The sequence below is a fragment of the Zingiber officinale genome, chromosome 9B, assembly GCF_018446385.1.
Source record: "Zingiber officinale cultivar Zhangliang chromosome 9B, Zo_v1.1, whole genome shotgun sequence".
NCBI lineage: Eukaryota > Viridiplantae > Streptophyta > Magnoliopsida > Zingiberales > Zingiberaceae > Zingiber > Zingiber officinale.
Genome location: NC_056003.1, coordinates 34,631,394 through 34,647,471, shown reverse-complemented (window position 1 = coordinate 34,647,471; position 16,078 = coordinate 34,631,394). Strand labels below are relative to the sequence as shown.

The following is a 16,078-nucleotide window of genomic DNA, read 5'->3' as shown; positions in this document are numbered from 1 at the left end:
CATCAAAAAGGGGGAGATTGTTGGTGCGGTTAGCACTAATGGTCTAACTCAGGTTTTGATGAATGACAAATCGGGTTAAGTTAGGTTTGTCGTGATCTAACACTCTGACCGAGTGTGCAGACGAAGTCCAGACAGGTTGACAGGCTGACCAGATGTCTGGCACAAAGTCCAGCTAGGTAGACAGGCTGACCGGATAGCTGGCAAGAAATCCAGCTAGGTCGACGGGCTGACCGGATAGCTGGCAAGAAGTCCAGACGGGTCGAAGGGCTGACCGGACGTCTGGCAGGTAAGTAAGGTAAGTCACTCGAGGGCAGTGACTGTGAGGACGCGTTCCCGGGAAGAGTACATTAGGCGTCGATCCGACTTATATCCATTTCGGATATCTAAGTCGAGACCATGATTAGATTTCAGTCTCGGAAAGATGGAATCTAAGTCATACTTTTTATGTCAAACTTATAGACTGTGCTAACGATCTGTTTTGCAGGATATACATTATTCATTTACCTCGGACTAACCTTGTCTTGCAGGAAAGCTGGTCTCTGGAGAAAGGTGGTCTGGGTGCCCGGAGGGGATCCGGGTGCCCTGAGGTCCGGGCCTCCGGAAGGGATCCGGGCGCCCGGGAGGCAAAACTCATCTTGATCGTGCGTCGCCACGTGGAGCTTGCTGGTTGGACTTGCCACGTCCCACCAGGGCACCCGGAAGGGATCCAGGCGCCCCGAGCCTCCTATATAAGGAGGGTCAAAGGCAGAGCACAAGACAAAACTCAGAATTCTCAGACTGCTTACTCTGCTGCTCTACGCTCCAGCGATGCTAACGAAGCTTCGACAACTCGCTCCTGTTCTTTTAATTTCCTCCTTTGTCGGTATAAGCTTTGTTTTATTTTCATTAGCACTTCTGTACTTAACTTTCTGTAATCAAATATTCGAACTGCTAGTGGATTGGCCAACGAAAGCACTCGACCAGTGCGGGCCTTGGAGTAGGAGTCGACACAGGCTCCGAACCAAGTAAAACCAAACTGTGTTAGCCTTGCCTTGCTTTCTTACTTTGTCTTTACTCTATTTCCGCTGTGCGCTTAACTCTTTTCGAACGAAAGTTTTAATCGATATTCACCCCCCTCTATCGAACGCTTACGATCCAACAGTTTCTCTAAGGAACTAGAGCGCTAAACACATTTATGCGCAGTGGAAACCATCTAGTTTCTTCAGGAGATCCATGCGAAGGGAAAGAAAAATATACTAAGTTTTCTAAAAAAGCATGAAAAGGTTAATCTTTGGTGCGTGCACACGGACTCCAAACAGCTTGAATCACAACACGATCACACGTTCGCGCCTCTATGGTATCCACACGAACAAGCCTTGCCTTTGTTTGTCTCACAAACTCACAAGTAGAAAAAGGAAACCACCTAAGGTTGTGCTAGCAACCTAGAGAAGGGGGTTCAGCCAAAAGGAGAGGAGAGGAAGGAGGGAATGAAGATATTGCCCAAAAAATGAAGAGAAAAATGCTTAAGTATTTTCATCTAATGAAAACATTTAATGTGCATGAATTCAATTAATGAGACTTAATGAGTATTTACACTCCATTAAGGACCACACTTGAAACTCCTCATTTTAAATTTAATTTAAAAAATTGAATGAAATGATTCATTGAATTTCGAAATTCAAAGAATATCTCCATTAATCCTCACTTGAGTCTAACTCAAGTCTAATTCACTTGAGTCTAACTCAAGTTTAATTCAATCGAGCCTTATTTCAATTAATCTCATGCAATTTCAAATTCAATGAATCATATTTTATCAATTTGAATTGACTCAATAAGTCCAATTCGGATTAGACTTAATCCAATGATTCATCGTATGAAGTCATCTCCAAATCTACTTGTTCTTTGTGTGTGACCTAATAGGTTCTCGTAATGTTGGCAATGCACCCAAATTAATATTTAGATACATAAGCATTGAGTAGCATCTAGCAAGACATCATTGCTGCCCAAGTGATGAGAAAGTCGAGATCCGACCTAACCTGTCCGTGGTTATTATCTTGTATGACTTGGTCCCTCTATCCTTAATATTTAGATTGATCAATGAGTCATAGACCGTATCATCCTCTTATCAACCTTTGTGTTTCTTGATCTCTAAGTATACACACTCAATCAAATAAGCTCAATATCTCATATTGACTTATTTGAGCATGGTCATGCTTTCTTGTGTCCTACTAATCAAGGGGCCCATAGATATCACTTCCGTCATATGGAAGGGATAGATCTCATCTACATCACTCACATCCCTCCGCATAATTCATTGCATACCCAGTGATCGACTTTATTATCCACCTTATTACAGGTGACGTTTGCCGATACCAAAGTACACAACTCATTATGTAGGGACCATAGTGACTTCAGGTCTAAGGACTATTCATACCAATAGTCACATGTGAATGTTTATGACACTCATATAACGATCCATGAAACATTCTCATGACGGATTATTCAGTATATATTCTCTAATATATACCCATGTGTCAACCTGATATCTCATATCCATGACTTGTGAGATTAAGTCATCCGTTGACCTACATGCTAGTCTCAACGCATTAATATTGTTCTTGTATATTAATGTTTGACTAGGAATAATTAAGAGTAGTGCTCGATGTATATCTACAATATCTCACTATCAATTCAACTAATTAATATGTTGTCGATATGAACCTACTACCCAATGACATTATTATACTTATTCAATCGGCACTGAATTGAAACAAATATAATAATCAATTTTGTCTTTTATTAATAATGGAATATGATACAAAAATGAGCCCTTTACAATTATCTCATAATTGATACTAGGGCGAATACTGACAGTTTCAACAATCTATAGGTACTCATCATAATGATCAGCAAAAACTCCATATGTCAATTGACGGATAACCGCGGTACATTTCTGAAGTGGCGATAAGTCTTTTGTTCCTGTCGTATCGACTTTAGATTGAAAATATTTTGAATGATTTTTCAATGCATGGACTATATGAAGGAATAACCTTCTTTCCATTCGGAATTGATGTCGAAATATATCATCAGGATATATTAACTCATTAGAGAAATAATCGTTAAAAAGACGAGCATGTCCGACTTCACGATCCCGATTTAAATGTCTTTTCCTCTATGTTCTATCGGAAGAACTTTGAGTTCTTTGACATACCATTTGTTGTTGTTCATATAGCCGGAGCATTGTTTGTTCATTTATATCCTTTGCATCTTCCTTCAATTGATTTATCCAGAATTCACGAAGCACAGATTGATCTGAATTTTCAATTTTTTAAGATATTTTTGTGGTCGAAAGAAATAAAAAATTGAAAAAATAATAAGAAAAATAAAATATTAAGAATATATTTATAAAAAAAAATTAAATGAAAAAATTAATCGTTGAATAGCCATTGCACAACGGCATTCACTAAAACGGTCACTACCTTTGCTTTTTAAATATTTTAATATTTTTACTTTTTAAAGAAAAAAAAAAAAATAACGTTGAAACAGTGAAGCACAATTGTTGGACGTGTTAGGTCTTGGGTGTGTATTATTTTTTTATAACAAATATTAAAAAAAAATAATTAAAAAAAATACTACAACGGGGAGACTCCCCTTCAATACTATGAAGCATCATAAATTATGAAATGAAAATTTTAGCTATTATTAGTCACATTATCGCATAGAGTGAAAGAAAAATTAGGATAATAAAATGGAGCTCAATGCTCAACATTTGACATAGTTACAAAGTTAACCTAATGGATCAATTTATTAGAATGGTTATCTACAAATACATCCACTATAAAACAGGCACCAAACAACACAACTGTTTTTGTTTGGCCTGTAACTTCTTTCTACTCTAGTCGATCTGCAAGTCTCGAAAGAATTCTTGTTCTAAAACTACTTAACTTAAAATTTTCATAGAATTTGGCAAAACACTTAGCACTCGATTGATCTAGACTCTAGTTTTTAGCAAAACCGATTCGATTCAATCTCGGTATTTGTTTCGTCAATGTTCAAGTAGGTGAATGGAGCGTGAATTCGAGAGTGTGTACCTCTCTTTCCCACAAGTGCAACAACAATTCCATCTTGAGAGTCTGAGTTTGATCTTCTCAAGTTTGCCTTTGATGAAGTAGATCCATCCATTAGATTTTCGCGAAGATCTACCCCGATTGTATTCGGGGCTCTGAGATAAGCCTTCCTTGCAGGAAACAAGCTTGTTGTTCAAACCAGAATGCACTTGATCATCCAACTTCACAGAGTTAGTCTTTTCATCATCAGTGACAAGTGAGCCGCGGTGCGGTCCGCGGAAAAGCTTTCTTCTCTTCCGATTCGAGCGGATGCTTGCCGAACTATGGGCCATTCGAAAACTTTTCAAAAAGTATAGTTTCATCTGCTCACAACATGGAAACAAAAGGTGTAGGCTGGTGATCGATTTTCAGAATATATAGTAGAGTTTTATCAGTAAGAAAGTATTATGGAACTCATATAAATGTGAAACCTCAGAGACTTGTATGAAACAATGAATCAGTTCCTTGAGCTCCTCCAAAAACACCTCTCTCAGTTTCTCATTGGGGTGATCTTCTTTGAACCCTTCCCTCCTCTGCCAAAGAAAATTGTAGAAGATGCACATTCGGTGAGGTTCTAAGATGGAAATATATCGATTGCAAATTGATAATAAAAATTAGTCTAAGGTGTCAACAAATTCACAAAATGAACAAATTTTTTATGGATGAGGAGGTGTTACTGAGCACCTCTGTTCTCTTCTTCTTGAATGGCTTCTGCTCCCTCACCTTCAGTTTCTTGATCCAGCACTTTTTGAACGAACCAGTCCTCCTTTGTACAGATTCACAAACACTCTCCAAACTAATTAAATCAGAAACAAACAAACAAACAAAAATGATAAAAGTTTGTCAAAAAAAAAAAAACGATCAAATCACTAGCAAAATCTCATAAATATCAAACCTTGCGGCGAAATCTGCTTCAGGGGAGTAGTCATGGTCGTAGGCGTAGTCCTCCTCGCCGAAGATTGCTTCCGGCGGTGGTTGAGGCAGAGCCACCATCTCCATCGCCATCGACTTCCTCCTCTTCCCGGCGCCGCGGCCAGCCGTCTTGATCTGCCGTGACAGGGAAAGGAGGCTCTCGAAGGCGCGGACCAAGTGCATGACGCGGCCGGCGCCGAGCTCCGGCATCGACCTCCTCGCCTCCTTCATCATCCTCCGGCGCATCCGGGTGATCTCCATCTCGTCCCAACGGACCACCATCGTGTCGTCGCCGGTGCAACTCGAAGACGCCGAATTTAACGTTGAGAGCGTTTCAGGGCTGCGCAGAAAGGAAGGAGGAGATTCATCAGTTAGTTTCGGATGCAGTATATAATCCATCGTCCTCTTTCGAATTTGCCTTTTTTGGAATAATAATAATGATAATGATGATGATAATAATTACTATTTTAGAAATTTTGATGAACGTTAGGAAAAAACAATCTTTATGGCATAATTAAAAACGTATAATTTCTAAAATGATCATAAGTTTTTGTCATGAAAAATTCAACTCTGTCCTACAAATGAGAATTTGAATCTTTCTTTCATTAATAAATAATTAAATACATGTATTATTATTATTATTATTATTCAATGTGGTTTATATTTATTAACATAAATATTTATAAATTTAAATGGCACCAAATTAAAAGAAGCTTTTTATTTTTATTATTATAAAAAAACTTCTCTTAAAAAAATTAAAAATATTTTTTATATTTTAAAAATACCCTTATTATAATGCTTTTATTGTATTTTTTCAAATTTATCAAATAATTATAATCAAAATAATTTTTATTATTAGTTAAAATTACTCAAATATTAATTTAAATCATTTTAATTTGATCAAAATTTGTCTAACTTAGTTTACAAAATAGTTGACCAAATATTAATTGGAGTAATTTTGATCAAAACTGATACAATAATATTAGATAAGAATATTTTCATAATATATAGTGGTCTTTTGATATATATATATATATATATTAGTGATAATGAATATCTGAGGCTTATAGGATATATCATATGTCCATGCAATGAGGCCACGGATTAACCCATGCAATGAGGGATTGATTTTCTTATAGGATATATCATATGTCCGTATAGTACTTGAATTACTGGTGATATTAGGCCACGGATCTATTGCGCTTCCAAATTTATTTGATGAACTCACCCCCAAGATTAATCAGGCGTGATGGTATGAATATCTGAATTAACAACAACAACAAAATAGTATGGTTATAGCTTCGTCCAAGTATAAGATCTTGAAGTATATAGCTTATTTGGTGAGGCCTTTACTTGTTGCCCCATATTTTTTGTGATTAAAAGTATAATTCAATGAACAATAAGGGTGTAAGTGTAAAAGTAGGACTTTACTTCACCCCTCTTCGGGAAGCCTGTTTGATAGCTTGCCTTGTTGCCACCGCAGCGCCGCCAAGGTGGTTCCTTGCTCGGCCCTTCTCTGTTATCGTCACATCGCACGCTGTTTTGATTCGTTGAAAGTTCAAACCTCCCTCCTGACGCGCTGTTTGGCGATTCCGCCTCTCGCTTTGGCACCATCGTAGCTTAGTAGCGTGCGCAGCTTGCCTTCCTTAACGCGACGGGTTGACTTTTGGAATTCCGCGCAACTTTGATCCAGAAAGGTCATTTTCTTCCGATCTTCTTGTTATTCTGAAACTTTGATGCTCCCTTCTTCGCTGAATCCTCAGAAAAGGTGCTTTTTTTTCCTTCTTCCTTTTGTTTCGTGATTTCTTGTCAAATCAGTAACTTTAGGCGTTTCGAGGTATTCTACGAATTCTGTGCCTATGACTTGATTTAGGATCCAGTTCTGATAGCTTGAACCCTTGGGATGATGATTTTTTCTGTTTGATGTATTGGTTCAGCGCTTTCTTTTTAATCTTAACTTGACCTAGTTCGTTGCTGCTGATAGTTGCTTTGCATCTTTTTTTATATGAATTATGGGATTATGAGTCTGCTGGTTCGAACTGGAAGAATCTTGATCGACTCACAGCCGGATTTTCTCGAGTATGATTTTGAGATCTCTTACCCATCATACCTCATGAGTTGAGGGGCGTTTATACCGATCAATTTGATTGCTTTGCACAGATAGCTGTTTGAGTCTGATCGGAGCTTTATCGTCAAGTGGCATCTCTAGGCTGCTAGTTATTGGGTATATGATCATACGACGTTGACTTTGATTCGTCTTTATTCAACAAATTGGTTGTATTGTTTTGGTCGCGTCAATGAGCCTACGAGGTGTGTCAGAGAGAATTTGATTCTCAGAACTTCTTGGTCAGATTTTTGTGTTTGGAATTCCATGATCGAATCTATATCTACTTCATCGGTAACTACCTATCTTCATTCAACCTTCTCATACTGACCATCTTTGATTGAAATTCTTGGTTGGATTCTCAGTCTGATTTCATGGTAGGAATCTTTTGACTGGATTTTCCCAAAAACTTTTGAGACCGAGATTTTAGCAGGTTGTAAATTGTCATCACGATAGTTTTCAGGCAACGACTAGAAAAGCTATGATTTCTTCCTACCTGAAGACCATTCGCTTGAGGCTAATCTGAGTTGATTATGATGTTATTATTTGTTAATATTAGAAAGACATGTGCTTAGCTATCTGATGATACTTCTTCCTGTAGTGTGTTTTCTCTCGTTGAGCATAACTTCTCTACCTCTGACAATCTACATATTTGAGAATTAAGATGGTTTTGATTATTTGCCCTTTTGTTTTTAGAGGATTGTTAAGCAGTTGATGAAGTAGATAAATACAGTTTCTTCTTATCTTCTTCCTATATATTTTTTTGAAGACTCTAGATTATGTTTTTCACAGAAAGAACTACTAATTCCTATATATAGCTTCCTGTAGAATTTTCCTCCATGGTTTCTTTAATAATCTTCTTCTCCTATTTCTTGTGCTTTACACAATCAACAACCCTAGAACTCTTTCAGATTTATTAATTTCCTTTATGGAATCATTCTCGGGTCTCCCTAACTTTGAACTTACACTTGGCTAATTTTTCTATTGGATATTCTTTTATTTTATAACATCGTAATAAGAATTCAAGTTTTTGCATTATTACTTACCTCGCTGATTTGTGGTATTGTCTTGGGAAAAATGTTACTTCTGTTATTCCAATATCTCATGTGGCAGGATGTTCAAGCTCGTGCTTCGGTTTCTTTATGAGGTGTATTTTGACAGGGCCAGTTTCTAGACTTAGCTCATGCCCTTGCCTTATCTCAGTTACCTTCTTGTTTGTTTCTGTTGCTTCTCTGACATTCTTTCTCCTTTTTCCTTTTGCTCCTGCTTAATCCATAAGAAATATCGATTATTCAAATCTCTTCTTTGGCATTTTCTCCCTAATGTTAAGTTACATTTATCAATTTGACTTCTCTCAATGTAACGTAATCGAACTCACATGTATTAGTGTGGTTTTACTACATTATATCTGACCTTGATCTCTTTGTATCACTACACTGAATGGAAATTCCATGTCTGGTTAGCTAGGTTCTATTTTCTAATGGTTACTAGAGAAGACATGCAACTTTGACTCTACTTTAAGCAAACTTGGTTGAGGTTATGTTCATCCTATCATTTTTTTTTTCAAAAAAATAAAAAGTATTATCGAATTTGTAATTTGCTGATATCTTTGTGATTTTCAGTTAATAAGTGGTTCCACATTAAAATGAGCAACAGAAGAACTCCCTGGAGCAACAAACAACAACAGCATGTAAAGCCAGGACTTTCTAGATCAACCCCTAATGATTCTGTTTCTGACTCGGAACTTGAGGTAAACAGCGTGCCTGCTAAACACTCCTCGGCCTCTGTTGTCAGCACAACAAAATTTAACAGCAGTCAATTTGAGTATGACAAAGATGAAGGAAGAGGGGCATCGTACATGGGATTTTCAGTTGAAAGAAACAAATACAAGAATGACTTTCGTGATGCTGGGGGTATTGAGAATCAATCAGTGCAGGAACTTGAAAATTATGCTGTGTACAAGGCAGAAGAAACTACGAGTAAACTAAATGGGGTTCTAAAAATAGCTGAAGAGATTAGAGAAGATGCTTCAAAGACTCTTGTTACCTTGCATCAACAAGGTGAGCAAATTACAAGGACCCATCAAAGTGCTGCTGACATTGACCATGATCTTAGTAGGGTATGCTTCTTTGTCAAATTTCTCTCCATTTCTTTTTTTTTGTTTGAATAGTTTTGATTTTGGTAGTTTGTCGATAAAATTGAGTGTTAAGATAAAGATTTTTTGGCAAAGTTATCCTAGCAGAAATTTCTCAGCACAACTTGAACTTTATCTTCCTTTTAACATTGACATGATATAGCACTACGAGGATTGTTCGCGCCTTCAAAGTGCTCTTGGAGTAGACTAGGACACTCCAAGCTTATAATCACAATCTAAATTTTTGTGTATGATTGCTTTAAGGATTGATCTTCTATCTCCTGATATGCATATCCCCCTCGACTAATTGGTGCATGGTCATTCAGGGTGAAAAGCTTTTGGGAAATCTTGGGGGCTTGTTTTCTAAGACATGGAAGCCGAAGAAAACCCGTGAAATAAGAGGACCTCTTCTAACAAGAGGTAACTTGAAACAATTTTTTTGGTAGACTGCAAAATAAATCAGGGCAAGTTATTTATCTATTTGATACTCATCCGAATCTTGACCTGTCAAATAATTATAGATGATTCTTTTATAAAACGGAGTAGCCATCTGGAACAAAGACAAAAATTGGGGTTATCAGGTCCTCGTCCCCGGTCAGAACCTCGACATTTTGCTGAGCCTACATCTGCACTTGAGAAAGTGGAGGTACATGTTATACTATTAGTAACATAAGTATGATATCTCATTGGATAGTGACAATCTATTAGGTTTATTGATCGATCATCAACAGGTTGAGAAGGCAAAACAAGATGATACGCTAGATGATCTAAGCAACTTGCTCGGAGACTTGAAGAATATGGCTCTCGACATGGGTTCTGAGATTGAGAGGTTAGTTGAACCTTTGCTTTCAGAGGTTTCTGAAATTGCACGATATGGCATTAATCTTTTATATATTGTTTTGTTGTGCATTTTCTGTTCAAGTTATGTTACTCAAACTCATCTATCCTCATTTTGTATACATTGGTGTTTGAGCTATGTTACTCAAACCCATCTACCTTCTCTGCCCTTCTCAGATATTCTAACACTGACACTCCCAAACACACATTCACACTTAGATGAGCGATTGTAGAGGGTTTAACAAAATGGGGCACATAGGTGGTGACCTCTTACTAAAACATATTTTTAAGAACTCATCTGGAGATGTGGGACTTATCCTCTCATTTTGAATATCTGTATTATGTAATGATCATGCCATATCATTTCAGTTTGGAAAAAGATAATTTATATGACAGAAAACTACTTAAACTTTGGATACAAAATGATACGACTACGAGGAGCACTAAAATCTTATATTACAATCAGTAGTCGGTTGCTAACAAAGTGAAACATTCTTTGTGGGTGTTGCAGGCAGCATGTGGCTTTGGATGCAGTGCAGGATGATGTGGAAATAGTGCGTGCGAGAGTTAAAGATGCAAACATTCGGGGGCGCCGACTACTGGGTAAATAAATTGAATCGTTTACTGAAAGATTCGTGTAGCGGTGTCGCTTTTGAGTTCATGCTCATGAGTAGTGTGATTCCTGACTTAGATAATTGAATGTTATAGTGAAACAAATCTACTGTTTTACTGTCGATGATGTAGTTCGATTCACTTGTGCACTAGTAAAGAGTCCTAGCCAACACATGTAAGTAGGATTAAGTCCCTTGTAGGCTATGTTTACTTGAGAGAGTGGAAAGTAAAATTAAGGAAAAGTTTTTACGGTGGAAAAGTTTTCGCCGTTTACTTCATTAAAATTTTCCGAAGGAAAAGTAACGCAATCCATCAGCGGATAATTTTGGAGCCAAAATCGATCACTTCAAAATCGGACGGAAAGCAGCGGATGGAAAAAAAAAATGACGCATGTACCCCTTTTTCATTCACAAAATTACATCATATATCAAAAAAAATGACGCATGTAATCTTTTTAACTCACAAAATTACACTATGTATCAAAAAAAATGACGCATGCATCTTTTTTTATTTACAAAATTATATCATAAGTATTCACCTTCCTCTATCAAGGTAAACAAGTGTGCAAAGGAAAAGATTTCTTCACCCTTTCTTTTCTCTTCCTCCAAAGATAACTTTCTATAGTTGATTCCTTTCCTTTCCTCATCCACACTCTAGAGTAAACATAGCAGTAATGATGGCTACAATAAGATCATAGCCAATCAACTCACATGTTTTGATTTACTCGTTTGGTTCAACCAACTCATTCGATCTATCGACTCTCATCAGAAATCTAGTCCATCATATTTTATCAACTTGTTTTACTTCTCGCTTTTACTTTGTAGGCTCATTTAGTCCATTATATTCTACCAACCTAATCTAAACTTGTCTGTTTTCCCACTGGTCTATCTAATTTACTCATTTTATTTATTGCTTTTGGAATAAAATGATTGCTAGGTTAGTAATATGGAACTTACGAAAAGTGTAATGAAACTTTACCACTTAAATTATTAAATTATGGCATCAATATAATAAACCATTCATCAAAATGATGCATTTCATCTCATTTCGTATATGCAATATCTGGATGAGTCATGGTAAGATAATTTAATTTTCCAACCAATATTCAATATCTTTCAAGATGTTCAAATAGTTCCTGATCTCATGTAAGGTGCATGTTCTGAGTTATATTGGAGCACTACAAGGCTTTGCCCCTAATTTTCTTATCTCAGTTAATAGGTCCAGGACATGTTTACGCTGGGATAGAAATATACCTTTTTTAGTCCTTGTAACATCAACACCCAATAAATATTTTAGCATCCCCAAGTCTTTTGCGTGAAATTAAGTGTGAATAAAAAATTTAAGAGATGAGATTCCTATAGTATCATTTTCCGTGATAACAATATCATCTACCTACACAACTAACAGAATGATACCGACTTCTGACTGCTTGTAAAACACAAAATGGTCAGACTTATTTTTCATCATACCAATTTTTTCAACAACTTGACTAAATTTTCCAAATCAAACATGAGAACTCTGTTTCAAACCATATAAAGATTTTTGACGACGATAAACTCGCCCTAACTCCCCCTGAGCAACAAAACTAGGAGGTTGCTCCATATAACCTCCTCCTGGAGATGACCATGAAGAAAAACATTCTTAATATCAAGTTGATGTAAAGACTAATAATGAATAGCAGCCATTGAAATAAATAATCAGACAAATGTCAACTTTGCAACATGAGAAAAAGTGTTAGAATAATCCACACTATAGGTATGATCATAACCTTTAGTGACAAGACAGATTTTTAATTTGGCAACTGACCCATCCTGATTGACTTTAACTACAAATAATCATTTGCATCCAATAGTCATTTTCTATGAAGGTTGATCGACCAAGTCTTAAGTGTCCTAATCATCTAAAGCATTCATTTCCTTTATAATTACATCTTTCCAACTAGGATGAGATATGATCTCACAAATTTTTTTGGGAATAGAGATAGAGTCAAGTGAAGCAATACAAGAACAAAATGAAGATGACAACCCGTTACAAGGAACAAAAGAAGTATGATAACTACATTGGTATATACCTTTGCGTAACACAATAGTAGATGTAGGATATGAATCAAGAGGTTGACGCCTAGAGTAGACTTGAATAATAGGAGGCTTGACAGGAGCTGATTTTGGGGCGGGTGCGGAGGATATGATAGAATACACCAATAAATCATCATTCTCCCTTTGACTAGTTGGGATAGGTGAGGACGGGAAATAAAGTGTCTTTTATGAAGGTAACATCAATTGAAACATGATAGTTGTTAACAATGGGGCAATAACACCTATAACTTTTCTAAAGATGAGAATAACCAAAGAAGATACACTTCAAAGACTTGGAATCTAATTTAGTGACATGTAGATGAACATCCCGAACAAAATAAGTGCTACCAAATATCCTAGGGTCAACAGGAAACGATGACCTATTGGGAAAAAAGATTTTGTAACGGATCTCACAAGAACAGAGGATAATATGCGGTTAATAAGAAAACATGTTGTAGAAACTGCATTAGCCCAAAAAAGTTTGAGAACATTCATTTGAAATAAAAATCCCTGTGTAATTTCAAGATGTTTGTTTTTATGTTCATTTACACTATTTTGGGATAGAGTATCAATACAAGAAGTTTTATAAAGCATGTCATTTTGATCCATATATGATCGTAATAAATTGGACATATATTCCTTGACATTATTACTTCACAAAGAACGGATAGACGCATTGAACTGAATTTTAATACAAAAGACACGAAAATAATTGAGAATGATTTTTCATTAAATATAACCAAGTTATATAAAAATAATCATACATAAAAGTAACAAAGTACTTAAAATCAGGTTTAAACAAAATAGGACAAGGACCCCAAATATCGTAATGAATTAATGTAAAAAGAATAGTAGCATGTTTATTTACTCAAACTCGAACCAAGAGATTGATATTTTGTAAATTGACACGACTCAATCTAATGAAGACACATTACCATATTATGGACATTTTTTTTTTTTGAGAAAAGAGAGATGGATGCCCCAACCTAGTGACATTAGAGGAAGCAAAAGAATTTGGAAGTGGTGCGTCAAGAATGTAGAGGCCTCCAGACTCATGCTCTTTACCAATAATTTTTTTCATCAAAAAATCTTGAAATAAACATTAATCATGGAAAAAAATGAGATGCAACAATTAAGATTACGAGTTTGTTGACTGACAGAGAATAAATTAAATGATAGATTAGGTAAATGTAAGAGAGGACGTATAAAAGCAAAGAGGTAGGATTGTTAGTGTCAGATCCACAAATACGGGATAAAGACCCATCAACTAAAATAACAATAAGAGAGTGAGCTTTGGACTAAAAAGTAAAAAGGAGACTAGAATTACTTGTCATATGATCCATGACACTAAAATCAATAATCCATTTGGAGAATGAGGAAAGAAGACACCCATTTTGATTACTTGAATCAGCAATATCATTGACATTGGAAGATGAAGATTTAAGTGATCTTGATATTTTGAGAATTTGACAAATTCATCTGCAGAGATAAGGACCATTTATCAGAGGCATTATTAGTGGATGCAATATGGGTCAAGTGTTTTTGTTGATTTTTATATTGAAGATTTTTTCACTCAAACTTTATATGACTTGAATTACGACAGTAGTTACACATAATACGACCCAAATTCGGCGTTCGAGTTTCAAAGTCCTGTGAACCACCTCCTTTGTTTCCAATGTGATTAGTTGATTTTTCTAGACACATAATTAGTATTTCGACTCACCAAAGCACCACTAAGCGAAATAAGTGCATTTTTTGTATGAAAAACATGACTAAATACATCTTATAAAGATAAGATCTCAGAACTTGAGAGAACTTATGACTTAACAGACTCAAAGTCAGAATAATACAGTATCAAATCATTACAGAATCTCCCTTTACACTAACATAGTATAAGAGTGACCTAAATCGTCTCTCGAGAATGTTAAGATGGATGTTAGCTCTAGGCTAGATTTTTTTCTATGATGGATTGGGTGTTTGAAAGGCAACCAGAGACAATTAACAAACAACAATATTTAAATGAAACCTAATTCATATTGTGATCAAAAGAGAATGAACAATTAACTAAACTATGTCGCATGGAGATTTTTCAATTAACAAGCATAATGGACCTACAATTCAACCAGACACATAACAACCAATTGTTGGATCGAGAAGCGCTAGAGGAGGGGGGTGAATAACGCTCGTGACTTTCACACGTTTCGGAATCGTAAAACTCGAATAATGTAGCGGAATAAAATAAACAAAAAACACAGAAAGACATAGGTCGTTTACTTGGTTCAGAGCCTGTGGCGACTCCTACTCCAAGGTCCACGCTCGTTGAGCGTTTTCGTTGGGCAACAACTATAATTTCGTTAAAGTGTTTACAAGATGAAGTACAATAATAAAAAAGAGACAACTAAATTATACCAATGACAGTAGAAAATTGAAGATTCTGATCTCCGGGTCGTCGGCGTCAAGTCGTTAGCAGCTGTTGCACAAGGATGGCTTAGAATGTGTTGTTGTGAGCGCTGCCTCGAGAGCTTCTTTTATACCCTGCTGGAGGCGCCTTAAAGCTCATCCGAGGCGCCTCCAACCCATCGAGTCAGCCGCGAGGATCAGCACTAATCCGGTCGCACCTCATCCACTTGAAGGCGCCTCCAATGCCTGGTTCAAGGCGCTTCCAGCCTAGTCCAAGGCGCCTCAAGCTCTGCTGCGCTGACTTCTTCTGGCTTGCACCCGAGGCGCCTCCAAGCTCCATGGAGGCGCCTCGGACACTGTTCATCCGAGGTCAAGTGTACTCTTTTGTCCCTCCACAACGTGTTAGTCCACAAAATACACATATACCCTGCAAGACAAGGTTATCACACATAAATATGATAAGAAAGGCATTTGACAGTCTCTGGACTGTCCGGGTCTGACTTTGGATTTCCAACCGGAAATCCTAGGTCGACCCGACGCCTACTGTTCCCTCTGCGGGGAACGCGTCCTCACCGACTTCTCTCAGGAGAGTTACCTATTGCCAGTGCGATCCTCCATATCGACTGGATTTTTGCTCAGTGCTCGATGCTTTCGGACTTTCTGCTGGATGCCCGCTCCCCGACCCGTCCAGTCTTCCACTTGGTTCGCGACACCAGGACTTTCCACCTAGGATTACCAAACCTTAGGACTTTTGCCTGAAGCCCTCGACCCACCAAGACTTTCCGCATAGGGTTATCACCCCGTATGACCTAGGGTTACCACCCCTAAGGTTTTCCACCAGCCTAACCTTAGTTAGGACTTTTGCCTAAGTACACTTGGGACTTTCCTGCAAGCTCATTTAAACTGTTATATCACAACA

At 37.1% G+C, this 16,078-nt stretch overlaps 1 protein-coding gene across 4 annotated transcripts; it reads left to right on the top strand.

Annotated features, from left to right (window-relative positions):
• The first annotated feature begins 6,452 nt into the window (after positions 1-6,452).
• Positions 6,453-10,825, top strand: LOC122024237 (SNAP25 homologous protein SNAP33-like). Of its 4 annotated transcripts, none has more exons than XM_042582803.1 (6): positions 6,453-6,694; positions 8,724-9,220; positions 9,562-9,655; positions 9,757-9,881; positions 9,967-10,064; positions 10,584-10,825. In XM_042582803.1, the coding sequence occupies exons 2-6, from the start codon at positions 8,747-8,749 to the stop codon at positions 10,681-10,683; spliced, it is 891 nt and encodes a 296-aa protein (XP_042438737.1). In that variant the 5' UTR covers positions 6,453-6,694; positions 8,724-8,746; the 3' UTR covers positions 10,684-10,825. The 4 variants fall into 4 exon arrangements, with proteins under 4 accessions (XP_042438737.1, XP_042438738.1, XP_042438739.1 ...); XM_042582804.1 differs by having other exon boundaries at positions 6,453-6,765; XM_042582805.1 differs by lacking the exon at positions 6,453-6,694 and adding an exon at positions 6,745-6,834.
• Positions 10,826-16,078: the final 5,253 nt, after the last annotated feature.

Coding starts and splice junctions, on each gene's coding strand:
- LOC122024237 (XM_042582803.1), top strand. CDS start 8,747: ATGAGCAACAGAAGAACTCCCTGGAGCAACAAACAACAACAGCATGTA. Junction 9,221..9,561: donor TTGACCATGATCTTAGTAGG/GTATGCTTCTTT, acceptor ATGGTCATTCAG/GGTGAAAAGCTTTTGGGAAA. Junction 9,882..9,966: donor CTGCACTTGAGAAAGTGGAG/GTACATGTTATA, acceptor GATCATCAACAG/GTTGAGAAGGCAAAACAAGA.